Here is a 13,340-nt window from a genome sequence, read left to right on the forward strand (position 1 = left end):
TTTTTTTTTTTTTTTTTTTTTTTTTTTTTTTTTTTTTTTTTTTGTGAACATGGAACCTAGATCGGCTTGAGTTGCTTGAATGTTCGATTTTTCTCCTTTTCTTTTTCTTTATGCTCTTAAGCTTTCATAGTGATGACATCCATTGAATATACGCACTCTTTTTTCTGACTGACAATTTCTGAGAAGAAAGAAAAATTACTAGATTTTCTGAAAGTTCTCAAAGCGAAAATAGTAATTTCTAATTGCATTGATGTTCAGTGGAGGTTTGTGGATAATTATCCATTACTTATGTTATTAAATAAATTGATATTGCATAACTATGAGTATCTGTTATAGATTTTGCAGGAAAATATTGTCCTCTGTTCTTTTTTTTCGTTTGTTTATAAATCTACAATGTATTTCGAGGATTTGTTTTTGTTTACACGAAACGTGGCTTTAATTTTTGTTTTAATGTAAAATAGTTACTGGAAAATGAAAATTCTGTTTACTTGTGGTCGCTGATTGAGCACAGGTTTTTGTATTGATTTACTGAGTAGCTATCGCCATTCAAGAGACCTGGTACCTTCCCCCTGACTAAAACCTCCCGTAGCTTCCACGACTCTGTTTTGTACTTCCCTCCCCTTAAAATATATAACTTGTTTTTACCAGAAAATGACCTATTTGTTTTCATCTCTCCCATATGTACACAAGTAACCCTACTTTGCTGATTCCATTGCAATTTTGTCTGTGGATGAAATGAAATGAACTGAAGGCTTGGCATTGTTCCTATAATTCCTCTAGAGCTAAATAGGCCATCATTGTCTTGGAGTGAAATTCACTTCACTTCAAATTAAGGTCCTCTTTTTATGTGACTGGGTCATAATTGTTTTCAGTAATCTCATTCAATAGTCATGCATGAAGTTGCAAGTTGTTCAGGATCTTGAAATCATTTTTTGGTCATCAAATTGAAGCACACTTATATTGTCAATTCGAGGGATCCAAATAAAGCTTTTGATGGTATTGAGGTCCGTGCTTATGAGACTAATTGAGATTTCTAATTTGCTTTATGCAGCTTGATATTGATATTGCAACTCATGTTCACGTGAAAGCTGATGGACCTAAAAGAAGGTTTTTTCTACTTGATTTAAAATAAGCTTCTGAAATTTTTTTTGCTTCCCATCTAATAACTGTTGTACATGCCAAATTCTACAATATAATTAAACAAAATTGCGGAGTCAATTGTTCAATATCAACTAACTTTTTTCATTTTCAATTTATATAGCCTACTATGTTTGGAGACAGCAGACCGACCTGGATTGCTGCTTGAAGTTATAAAAATTCTTGCTGATATCAACGTTGAGGTCGAATCGGCAGAGATAGATACCGAAGTATAGCCTTCCTTCCCATCGTCTTTTTCTCTCTTCTTTGACTTAGCATAACAATATTTCAACTTTGATCTCTAGGGATTGGTTGCCAAGGACAAGTTTCATGTCAGTTACGGGGGAGCTGCGCTCAATAGTTCCTTGTCTCAGGTACATACATAGTTCATTAAATTTAGTGCGTGTTTGGGCATATTCTGGGAGTAGTGTTTTTAAAGGTAACATAGCATTTTATTTTTAGGACATTTGGAAAAGAAATTAAGTGTTGGTACTATTTTAATTCACCATAAAATATTATAATTTCGATTTGTTTTTTTCTTTTGAGGCAAATTCTTATTTGTTCATCAACCGCCCATTTGTTTAGGCATTATGAAATTTCTACCACACTCTTCCTTCAAATCTATGAGGCTGAATGTAACAGCCCAAGTCCACTACCAGTAGATATTATCCTCTTTGGGCTTTCCCTTCTAGGCTTCCCCTCAAGGTTTTAAAACTTGTCTTCTAGGGAGAAGTTTCTACTCCCTCATAAGGAATGCTTTGTTCCCCCTCTCCAAGCGATGTAGGATCTCAAAATCCACCCCGCTTGAGGGCCCAACGTCCTCGCTGGCACACCGTCCAGTGTCTGGCTATGATACCATTTGTAATGGCCTAAGCCTATGGCTAGCAGATATTGTCCTCTTTGAGTTTTCCTTTCAGAGCTTCCCCTCAAGGTTTTAAAACACGTCTGCTAGAGAGAGGTTTCCACACCCTTATAAGGAATGCTTCGTTCCCCTCTCCAACTGATGTGGGATCTCACACACCCCAACCACCGATCACTGATTTAACCATTGGTCTTCCTGCCTACTATTTTTGGACTTAAATGCTACCTTAAGTTTAGTTTAGGAGCTGAAATACATAAATTTGAAAAGTTCAGAACCAAAATGAAACAAACCTACAGGATCATCGACTAAATTGCAATTTTAGAAACTAGAATAAAAAATATTAAGACTTTAACTTTAGTGGGCCATAAACAAGAATGTGGAGGGGTGAAGTGATATATAAATCTTGAGGCTTTAGGGACTTATGATCTGTAAGGCTGTTTAGGTTGTTCTCCTTTTTTGTTATTTATTTCATTATTTTCATTTTGAGTTCATTGTTTCTCTTTAATTAGGGGAAAGACTTCTGGTTCTAACGCATTTCACCATGTGTTTAATGTGTAGGTAGTGGTAAATTGTCTTCGTTACTACCTGCGAAGGCCCGAGACAGACATAGATAGTTACTAAGATCTCGAGGAACCATCATCACAATGTAAGCTTTGAAACTGTCATTGGATCCTTTGTTTGTGAGCTCTCTCATCATTTCTAAAATTTTCTATTTCGAAATTTCGAACTCTCAGATGCATTCTGGGATATGCCTTTGGTGAGAATAATGCCTAATTAACTCAAACCTTGTTCACGCTCAGACCATAAATTTACTTGTATAGAGTTGAAGAATCAGATGTTGTCTCACAACAATGCAAATCTTCCATGTCTGTTGTATCTGTTGAAAACCGAGCTTCGAGGTAACAAATCTCTTCGGGTTTAAATATGTTTTATTTTATGTTTTGAGTATAGTAATAACTTGCAGAGATTTTGCTTATATGTTTCTAACATTTATAAAAGGGACGTTAATAAAAACTGATTGGAGATTAATCTTAAGATTTTTTTTTTTTTTTTTTGAATTTACGAAGACTAAAACAAGAGTAAAGAGACTAAAATGGAATCAAAGACTTATAATTATTTTATTAGAGCCAGATTTCAATCTTAGGACCTATCAGTTATGGACCCACTAAGTTTCTGCTATCCATGATGTTGTTCTTAAATTAATGTTGATTAGATCTACATGACAGGGAAATGAAGGAAGAAAAACACTTGTTTGTAACTTTTGACCAATTCAATTTTGACAATGACTATACCGCTCGTTCTTGTTCGATCATGTTTAGACCAATCAATTTTCTTACGAAATCACGAGTTGATTTGATTGAGCTCGGTTCGTTTTATTGGTCTCCAACTTTTCTTTATCAGGAAGGTTCTCTAGATTCTTCATGTCACTGTAACTCTGCTCCTATGTTGGCTTTTCTGCCGCCCTATCCTTAAGCTCATATCTCTTCTGATTGATAAGGTCTCGCAAATCCGAGCCCAGGTTGGCTGCATTGGGCTTGCCGACATTTATGGTTGCAGGAAACTGCTGCACATGTGTTTACTTCAAGATACATTTAGGACTTCCTTATGTTGCACAATCCTTGTGCAAGTCAGACAACAGTTGCCATGGGATAATCGTCATCTCTAAGTTTAGAACAAACCGATCTCCTTTCCTTATGATCTCATCTCCTAAGTGCAACTTCTCGATTGGGGTTAGTTGAGGATCCTTAGATAGTACATCGACAACTGAGTCAGGGTTAGATTAGTTGAAGATCTTTAGATAACATCTCGACAACTGTGTTAGGTTAGTTGATGATCCTTAGATAGTATCTCGACAACTGGGTTAGGGTTAGATTAGCTGAGGATCTTTAGATAATATCTCGACAACTGTGTTAGATTAGTCGAGGATCCTTAAATAGTACCTCGACAACTGGGTTAGATTAGCTGAAGATCCTTAGATAGTATCTTGAAAACTGGGTTAGATTAGTTGAAGATCCTTAGATAGTACCTCGACAACTGGGTTTAAAGTAGGATTTCGAGGATTTGAGCTATATACTTAAATGCATCTTGTAGACCTCCTCTTCAAATGTTGCATACTTTGTCCTTCGGCTTCGTCTTTTTTTGCTACAAGTCGAGGAGGCTTTTCCCCCAAGATACTACATGCTACAAACTCGTCTCTTTTACCATCGAGTTATTTTTCCTCACTTCGTTACTCCAGATTCTTGATTTATAATTCTCAGTAGAGCACAATATTGATCTCCATAGACAACTTAACATCAAATTAGTTAAAACAAACTTTGGTGCTAAGTCCACCTACCCTCATATGCACAAGTGAATAATCGAGTTTTTTTATAATTGCATAACGTTGTTTGAGAATTCCTACTTTCTTTGAGAACTTTGTTGAATTGTCTAGTCGTCGTAATTACAGAACGATTATTACTCTATTTCTTTTGTATGAACGAGACTTTTTTGAACTTAAAAATTAAAATTTGAAACTACACAATGTCTACTATTTTGAATCATAAAAATTAAAAACAAATATACCCTAAAATGAAACTTTTATTAAAAATATATATTAATGTTCTAACCCACTGAAGCTTTCTTCATTAACCAAAAAGAAATGCAACTGAAAGAAAGACACAAGGCTACAAAGAAAAGGCAGGCCATTATTTCATTGCTCAAGCAATGACCTTACAATTTCTTCACTCATTTTCCTTGTGAATACAAAAAGATGCCCTGCACCAGATAACTCATGGTAGTGAATCCAAGGAAGTTTTTGAGTGATGTAACGTTGTAGCTTAACAGGCACGAGCTTGTCGTCGTCGCCTTGCCATAGATGGACGGATCCTTCATTCTTAGGAAATATGTTTTCAAGAAGCATTGGATCGAACTCCCATTTACCAAATCCGACCATCAGGTCACGGTGCAAGGATTCGAATTCTCCTTGTTGTCTCACGTATTTCTGAAGAGAAAAGGGGAAAAAAGATGCAGTTTTTACTCAAATATAAATGATTGTTTGTCCCTATTGATTCAGAGGGAAATTAAGTCATGAGGGGCCAATTGACATGAAACAAAGGGTACTAATGTTCCAAATTAGACACCTATGAGAGCATGGTGAATCATTCTGCCTCTGTATTAGAGAAGTAATTTTCGAGTAGGACAAGAATTCGCTGTCCTAAAGAAGGCACTCACCATGAATTGGCTCCGTGGTAAAAAATAGTTATGTACTTAGATATGTCTATTTCTTTGCACACACACCTTGTTCCTGATTTAGGCGGAGAATGGAGAAGAGGAGTGGTATGAGCTAAACGGAGATCGAGGACATGAGGACAAATAATGTATTCCTGTAACGTCCAAGATCCACCGCTAGCAGATATTGTCCTCTTTGGGCTTTTCCTTTCAGGCTTCCCCTCAAGGCTTTAAAACGCGTCTTGTGTCTACCCCCTTCGGGGCCCAGCGTCCTCGTGTCTATCCCTCTTCGGAGAACAGCGAAAAGGCTGGCACATTATCTGGTGTCTGGCTCTAATACCATTTATAAGGGTGTGGAAACCTTCCCCTAGGAGACGCATTTTAAAGCCTTGAGGGGAAGCCTGAAAGGGAAAGCCCAAGAAGACAATATCTGCTAGCGGTGGATCTGGGACGTTACAATTCCCCATCCCTATTCCTACCTAGAGAAATTTATCTTTAGACAAAGTTTTTTTTTGGTAGGAAATGAACTATTTAGTGAAAAGTTAACTATCCAATTGAAAAAAGACTTATTTGGACCAAATTAAATTAAAAAACAAACAAACAAGGAATAATTCCCCATGGGGAACCCGATCATCGTAAACTTTAACTGAAAATTTCACGAGAATGGAGATTAAACCAGAATCCCCGTTTCTTGTCTCGACCCTCCCTATGGAAATTCGTACATGTAAATAATAGAGGACTTGGAGAAAATAGGCTTAGGCTCAAACTATGACGGCCACCTAGTTAAGATTTAGTATGTATTGAGTTATGTTGACTACATAAATGTAGGAGGATCATAAAGTAGACTTATGTAGTCGTCCCTATCTACTATAGAAGACGTCTTGCTTTCAAGAACTGAAAAATAAACTAAGGGAAAGAGAGACTTATTACCTGGTCCACTGGCAAGCCTTCGCGACTGCGAATAATTTCGATATCTTGACTGGAAAGGATCTCAGGCCTACCGGCTAAAATGCTCACTTGAGGAAAGAATTTCTGAGTGTTCCACCAATAAGTTAGCCATGGAAGATGATGAGCAACCCTTAGTGCCCATTGATCTTGTGGTAGTTGGCTGGACAAACCTTCCTTTGATAAGTTTGCAGGAAAACTAGGCCACCAGTAGTTGATAGCTGGAGCGAGTAGAGACGCTCCCGCCAATCTGCAACATCGAAAGATTATTACATCTTTTTATAGCAGGCTGAATTGGTCAAAATATGCGGAATTTCTTACTTTTTGCGGAGGAGGATTAGGTCCATTAACAATAACCCCACCGATTAGCTATAATGCCTATAAAAATTATCGATAACTAGTGTAGCACTGTTGAATGATGAGTATATGCTAGAGCTTTCCATAGTTCGTGGATTGTGTTCAAATAATACAAGTAGCTATGACATAATGAGTTGCATACCATACCGATTGCGCTCTAGAAATCGTGTTGATTAGGCTTTAGCTTGAATGAAATATCCTAAACATGAATTTGCAGCTATGGGCTCCTTAGTACAAAATGCTTTATGTTGTAGCCCAAGAGACAAATATGGATGAATTCTAGACTTAATTAATGAGCAAAAGATGTGTAGTTCAGTAGTACCTGTGAGGGATATACTTGAGACAACCCCAAACTGCTTGGCCACCCATTGACAAGCCAATTACATAAAACTTAGGACCCAATCCTAGCTGATCACCAAGCTCTTCAACATCTAATGCTAAACTCTCTACCGTTCGCGTTGGATGCGGGTCGCTTTCTCCGTATCCAGGTCTGTCGAGAGAGACGACATAAACTCCGAGTTCTTCAAGGAACCCCTGAAAATTTATCACCAAAGAGAAGAGAAATTAACCATCTAACACAGTAAATAAAAAAGTACTGAATCCAAGTAGAGTAGTAGCTGAATACAGGAGAAGGATGAATTGCAACTGCTGCATCATGTCTGCAACTAGAAAAGCCATGGATATATATGATCTTGAATTTGGCTGCTGTTCTGGAGACACCATGTTCCTTGTAAGCCAAATGCCTTCCATCTCTAAGTTTTATTCTTGGACCAGTTATTGGCGGACCACCGACTGAACCACATATTTTAGGAGCTGGAGGGCGAATGGCTGAAAATGCCCAGGCTGACAACCCAATTAAAATGACACCTAAAACTCTTTGGAACATCCCTGAGAATAAGAATAATGCTAACAAGTAAATCCCAATGAGTTGGTTTGATCGAGAAAGAAGAGATCGATCCTTGAACTTGTGTTTGTTCGGTTCTAGTACCAAGAACCTTCGATCTTGTGCCTAATAAGTTCCTATCATTAACCCCATTAGATCGATGTTTCAAAGGAATGATGGCTAGATTATATAAAGATCCTATGAAACATTTGATTTGGGGTAGGTTGAAGTCTTCGTGATGTAATCATCAACTAACGAGTTAACACGGATATATCTATTAGACACAAAATCGAAAGTTTAGAACCTACGACCTTGTTTAAATACAATCATGATCTATTTGAAACGTTTTACCACACAAAAGATTCAAAAGGATCTTAGAAAACTTATAATTAAACCTACAAAACATGAAGAATCAGCCAGAATTTGTTCGAGAAGGGAGAAATCCCAGAGAACAGGACTGGAATTCTTCTATTACATTACAGAAACATTCATCGAATCTTCTTTATGAGCTTAGCAACATGTATCTGAGGTGAGGGATTCAAACCTCTCACCCTAAACTGTCGCGTCAACATTCATATCATCAAGCATCATCATCAAACACTGAAACATAAATATAAGGAAGGCACAAGTATCTCGACAGAAAAGACTCGAAAGAAAATCAAAACGAACAAAAAAAGCTCATCGGATAATCCATACTCCATAGAAGAGAAGATCAACCTTCCATCTTCTTTATGAGCTTAGCAACATTACAGAAACATTCATCTCATCTTCTTTATGAGCTTAGCAATATGTATATGAGGTGAGGGATTCAAACCTCTCACACTAAACTGTCGAACTATGCTGCATCAACATTCATATCATCAAGCATCATCAAGCAAACACTGAAGCATAATTTTAAGGAAGGCACAAGTATCTCGACAGAAAAAACTCAAAAGAAAATCAAAACGAACAAAAAAAGTTCATCGGATAATCCAGACTCCATAGAAGAGATGATCAATCTTCCATCTCCGTTCAGAACTATATTGCAGAATATTAGCCTAAACAGAAATTTTCCGAATGCGAAAATGAGTAGAAATTGTATCATTCCACAAGAACACACAGAAAAAGATAGAAAGCAAGAGAAAAAGGGAGAGCGACCTTAGTGTTCAGAGCTTCAAATTCGAAGCAATCGGATGATTCTGCCTCCCTTCCTTTCTCTTCTTTCTTACCTTTTATAAACAAAGAGCAGAGTTGCCACGTCATATGAACATTTAAATTGACAGGGAAAAGGGTATCAACTTTAGAAATTATTCCATAAAAAAGCAAAATATATATATATATATATATATATATATTTTGAAATTGTTCGATTTTGTTTATTAAAAAATTAAATACATAATTTGATTATATTATTTTGTGTATTAAACAAATATTTCCATTTTACGATATATAAAATGTTAAGGTGACTGTACCAATCACCGGTAGGAAATGAATCTTCAGTAGTAGAAAGTATAATAAGTCGAGTCATTATTTCTAATTAGCGGTCATTCTATTTGACTAGAAAGGTCGAGACGTTACACAACTCATTCACCATAATTTAGTAGATAAACACATTATTGTCTTTTTATTAATTTTTTTTCTAGTGATATGATGTTGTCATGGACGCATGTACCCTTAGTTATTAGGAAACGTGTTAGAAAAATTATTATGTTGCCTATTGTTTCGTCTCACATTTTTTTTTCTTCCAAAATGATCGAACAATTCCTCACATATAGTATGTGTTTGTCAATGATGAACCCTTAAATAATTCTCGTTTTTTAGTGTTTTTAATAACAATTATATTTTTGAAGTTATTATATTAATTACAAATTCTTTTTTCTTACTAAATTGGCTACCAATCAATTTAAAGTCATTTATTATATCTGAAGTGTTTCTTCAAAATAGATTTTAGATAGTATTGATTTATAAAAAAAAAAAACAGTTTAGATATGATTTATACGAAAAAAAAGTTATCATTTATCAAGATTAGACTTTTAAAAATTAAAGTCCTTTTCTTGCTTTATTATCTACTTTTAAAAAATTGATTATTTTTTTTTCAAAATTTAGCTCAACTTAGAAAAAAAAAACATAAATTTCAAAAATTTCAAAAAAAAAATATATATATATATATTAATAATTAAACCATTAATACAAAAATGAAATAGACGGAGAGTTCATTAAAACGCCTCAATAAACTATACTTTTAAACTAATAATTTTATCAAGTTGGCTCGTAAAAAAGTGACTTTAATAGTGTATTAATTTCGGGAGATGTCCCTAACACCCTATAAAATAACCATACATAACGCTATAATTTCCTATTACACATTATTTACTCACTCAAAAAGTCATTACACCTATAACACTCAGGAACTTTAAAGGAATTAGTAGGGGAATAAATGTGCAATAACACATATCTAACAAACAAACTCCTTGTATCAATCAGGTTACCTTCATATTATTTGATGAGTCGTTCGAACGAAACCAGAAGTTAACGAGGAAGGAGTCAATGATAATCTACAAATAGCATACTTTCATGTCAATTGAACTGATAAGGGAACTATGATGAGATAATTGAAGGGGCAAGTCTAAGAAACCTGGATTATATGTGCTGCCACGCATGGAAGAACCAGCAAACCCGATACGCCAAGCGCGCCGTGGAGCTGTTCTACGACTGCCACCATCACAGGCAGAGTTTTCTGCAAAAAATGTGGGTGTTTGAGCTCTATGATATTGTATATCATTCATGAATGAACAAGTGTTTGATGTGCATTAGATATGTTCTTAATTTGTTCGATTAAGACTAACAAGTCTAGTGATATTTGACAAGTGTTCAACATATATTTAGGAGCGTCTAGAACATGTTGAACATATTATCTAAGCTAAAGTGTTCGAGCTATAGATCTCCACAACCATGCACACAAAAAGGTACTCGTGTTGTTTGGACCCGTTCGGTAATCATTTGGACTTTGAATTTTGGTTTTTGAAAATTAAGTTGGTAAACACTACTTCAACAACTTCCATATATATAGGTTTCTTTGTTTTGTTATCTACGTACCTGACTTGCCACAAGCACAACGGCACTGACATTTCGTCTCCTCGAGAAAACAGATTCGTCGCCACCAGAAACGGCTGCTAGGATTCGTACACCAAGAGCATTAAACGCTAATAAGGCGAGATGCAAGAATCTGAAAATACAACAGCGTGTTAGTCTTTAGCAGCATCAATCTAAAAGATAATGGTGATTGATCAGTGATTCAAAGCTTTATTAGGCAAGGATAAGGAAACTAGGAAGGGTTTCTGGTAAGCATACGTTCCCATTCCTATGGCTACAAGAAATACTTCAGGCTTGACCATCAGAAGTAGCGACCTTGATCTGCTCACTTGCATCCATGGCACCTAATCTTAAAATGTTATAATCTGATTAAAGAGCATAAATTAACGATTTCATAAAATAAAAATATTAACGCTCTTCTATCGAACCGCTTGTCCAAGTAGAACCTAAGAATTATTTGTTAACAAATAATTGCTTAGTATAATGGGTAGACATGTAAAGAATCAGAAATTACTATTGAACATCTTATATTTATATACAGAAAAATATAGTATTAGGGAGAAAACAGTACACGAGCAATCATGAAAGGAAACAACAATAGTGATGATGATAATGAATTAGTGTCTCACAAGACTGAGAAGAATTGCATTGATCCTTGGAAAAAGTTTACGATTTCCATCAACAAAGTCCGCCACTCCTAAAAGATTAAGAAGAGAAACAATAACTTAGCAGGAGCTTAAAGAAAATTTTGTCTTATAAAATCATGAGCATTCTGCGGTTAAACACTAAAGATGATGGGCAACCATTGTAAACAGTTTCTGCTAAATGAAGTCCGTGCACTTCATGAAAGCTAGCAAAGAAGCAAACTTGAACTCAAGAAAGTGAATGATACTGACAAGAAATCACCTTTGAATGACTCTCTCAAGATCTGTCGAAGGAAAAAGAAAAGACAGAAGGAACAAATAAATAATAGAACTATTTGATAGCAAAGAGGACAAAAAAGTGACATAAACATATTTCAAAAACTAGCTATACTCAAGGTCTATTTCATGGTAAACCAAAGAATTTTTTTGCAATATGACAACTTAAAGTAAAGCTTTTTGGAAAAAGAAACCAGAAGTGGAAGGTAAGGAGAAAATAGGAACATCGTCTTTAAAACTGGTTTTATTATTTTTTTTTTTAATAAAAAAAACCAATATAATGCCCCTTAAAGGATAATAAGTAACTAAATTGTAAGTGACTCCTTTACATGACAAAGCCCAAGTTGATAATCTAGAGTTTGCTTGTGCAATTGGAGGTTGAAGCCTCGTGCAATTACATTAGCCTAAGATGAAATTTTCTTGTCAAGACAAATAAGTCGCAGTAACTTATGTATATAAAAATTTATATTCATGGTTAGAAAGCTCAGTAAATTACATCAACTTTATCACAATCTGCTACACACGCATCCCGACCATCCATTTATTAACAATAATAGCTTGTAACTCTAAAAAGAGATATAATGTGCTTTTAGACAAACTTCTTAGAATAGATTCTCCAAAGAAAATAGAGAGCACGAGTTTAAGCCATGGTGGTTATCTACCTAGTATTTAATATCCTAGGAGTTACCTTGCAAATTAGTAAGGTCAAACAGTTGTCTCGTAAGAATAGTTGAGGTGCAAACATGTTAGCCCAGATAGTCACATATATTAAAAAAAAAAAGAAAAAAAACAAAAACAAAGATTCTAAAAGAAAAAATAGCAGTTCACCTTCCCAAAAATGAGAGGAATTAGCAGCATAAGAACAAGACTTCTGAGTAACTCCTTCGTTGGCACAGTGATACCAACTCCATCAGCTATAAATTTCGAGATGGAAAATGGAATCTAGAATGCCAAAAAAAAAAAAAAAAATAGCATATGAAAGTCATGATGGCAGTAATGTAACAATTAAGCAGATGAACAGATTATCTTTATGTCGCGGAATAAAAGAGAAAAACACCAGAAAATACGTGTCAACTCCCTCCGGCTTATGTACCCTTTTCATGTGTGTAAGAATGTCGTGAAAGTAGCTCTATGGGAAAGGAAAGGAAAGGAAAAAAAAAAGGTGGCTGGAAAAAAATGGTAGAGGGGATTTTTGGATGTATGGGAGTCTACTATTTCTTATAAAATAAGAATAATAAAAATAATAATAGTAATAAAGCATTGGCTTTTCTGTTGGCTAGAGTCCTTAAATAGAACCGATTCAAATACTAGACATATGGTAAATGATCTCTTCACAAAGGGTGATTTGGCTGAATTCTGCGAAATCAAATCTTGACTCCCCTTACAACCTAATCCTGTGTACAGAAGCATGCGTGGAGCAATCCTAAACATTTAAGAAATGATTATGAGAGACCTCCATTCACAGGGACGGTATGATTTTAAACATCATGCAGTCGCTGACATGTGAAGCATAATTATAACTTATCAGAGACTGGCATACACAATTGATCAAATTAGGTACCCTGTAATTATGTTTTGGTACAAGGGCATCCACCATGAATGCAGATTATGCTCGAACCAAAAATTATCATATAAAGGACCACTATAGGTGATTAAAAACTGCAAAAGACCATGCTTTAGAGTTGTACACTTCTTTGAAAATGATTCCAGAAAAATAGCATGGAAAGTGGATTTAGAAAATTAGTAGTCATTTTTCTAAGTTAATGCCGTTCTTTTCGTTATTAGATAGAATAAAAAAAAACCAAGGATATATCTTCAACTTACAGCCAGTATTCCCAACATATTTGATATCACTGTCACTGCCAGAGCAAGTGCAGAATTTCCACCAGCAAGCTGAGTTTGAAAAGCATATAAATGCAATAAGAACAGAGAGTATTGAACATCTCTTTTTCTGTGG

General features: G+C 35.4%; 3 protein-coding genes across 7 annotated transcripts in view; 1 reads left to right on the forward strand and 2 right to left on the reverse strand.

Annotated features, from left to right (window-relative positions):
• The window catches only part of LOC111459802 (ACT domain-containing protein ACR12-like), an 8,271-nt gene extending 5,248 nt beyond the window's left edge, over nucleotides 1-3,023 (forward strand). Inside the window, exons 7-11 of one of the 3 annotated variants that reach the window (XM_023102880.1) lie at nucleotides 1,052-1,107; nucleotides 1,262-1,367; nucleotides 1,443-1,511; nucleotides 2,558-2,645; nucleotides 2,734-3,023. In XM_023102880.1, the coding sequence (XP_022958648.1) occupies nucleotides 1,052-1,107; nucleotides 1,262-1,367; nucleotides 1,443-1,511; nucleotides 2,558-2,620 (294 nt within the window). In that variant the 3' untranslated portion in view covers nucleotides 2,621-2,645; nucleotides 2,734-3,023. Of the gene's footprint in view, nucleotides 1-1,051; nucleotides 1,108-1,261; nucleotides 1,368-1,442; nucleotides 1,512-2,557 lie in introns of all 3 variants that reach the window. The other 2 variants (XM_023102888.1, XM_023102871.1) reach the window with 2 other exon arrangements.
• A 1,535-nt stretch (nucleotides 3,024-4,558) lies between these two features.
• LOC111459783 lies at nucleotides 4,559-8,626 on the reverse strand. Of its 3 annotated transcripts, none has more exons than XM_023102842.1 (5): nucleotides 8,529-8,626; nucleotides 7,134-7,396; nucleotides 6,831-7,042; nucleotides 6,137-6,401; nucleotides 4,559-4,979 (listed from the first exon to the last, which is right to left on the reverse strand). In XM_023102842.1, exons 2-5 carry the CDS (start codon nucleotides 7,392-7,394, stop codon nucleotides 4,689-4,691), a joined length of 1,029 nt encoding a protein of 342 aa, XP_022958610.1. In that variant the 5' UTR covers nucleotides 7,395-7,396; nucleotides 8,529-8,626; the 3' UTR covers nucleotides 4,559-4,688. The 3 variants fall into 3 exon arrangements, with proteins under 3 accessions (XP_022958610.1, XP_022958626.1, XP_022958619.1); XM_023102858.1 differs by having other exon boundaries at nucleotides 7,127-7,396; XM_023102851.1 differs by lacking the exon at nucleotides 8,529-8,626 and having other exon boundaries at nucleotides 7,134-7,866.
• A 1,008-nt stretch (nucleotides 8,627-9,634) lies between these two features.
• The window catches only part of LOC111455446 (probable sodium/metabolite cotransporter BASS4, chloroplastic), a 6,867-nt gene continuing 3,161 nt past the window's right edge, over nucleotides 9,635-13,340 (reverse strand). The window contains exons 7-14 of the mRNA XM_023097139.1: nucleotides 13,208-13,276; nucleotides 12,212-12,325; nucleotides 11,370-11,391; nucleotides 11,093-11,160; nucleotides 10,722-10,807; nucleotides 10,467-10,596; nucleotides 10,006-10,107; nucleotides 9,635-9,925 (exon numbers count right to left, since the gene is read on the reverse strand). Coding sequence (XP_022952907.1) covers nucleotides 9,851-9,925; nucleotides 10,006-10,107; nucleotides 10,467-10,596; nucleotides 10,722-10,807; nucleotides 11,093-11,160; nucleotides 11,370-11,391; nucleotides 12,212-12,325; nucleotides 13,208-13,276 — 666 coding nt within the window. The 3' untranslated portion in view covers nucleotides 9,635-9,850. The remainder of the gene's footprint in view (nucleotides 9,926-10,005; nucleotides 10,108-10,466; nucleotides 10,597-10,721; nucleotides 10,808-11,092; nucleotides 11,161-11,369; nucleotides 11,392-12,211; nucleotides 12,326-13,207; nucleotides 13,277-13,340) is intronic.

This window comes from Cucurbita moschata, unplaced genomic scaffold (genome assembly GCF_002738365.1).
Source record: "Cucurbita moschata cultivar Rifu unplaced genomic scaffold, Cmos_1.0 Cmo_Scf00002, whole genome shotgun sequence".
NCBI classification, from domain to species: Eukaryota; Viridiplantae; Streptophyta; class Magnoliopsida; order Cucurbitales; family Cucurbitaceae; genus Cucurbita; species Cucurbita moschata.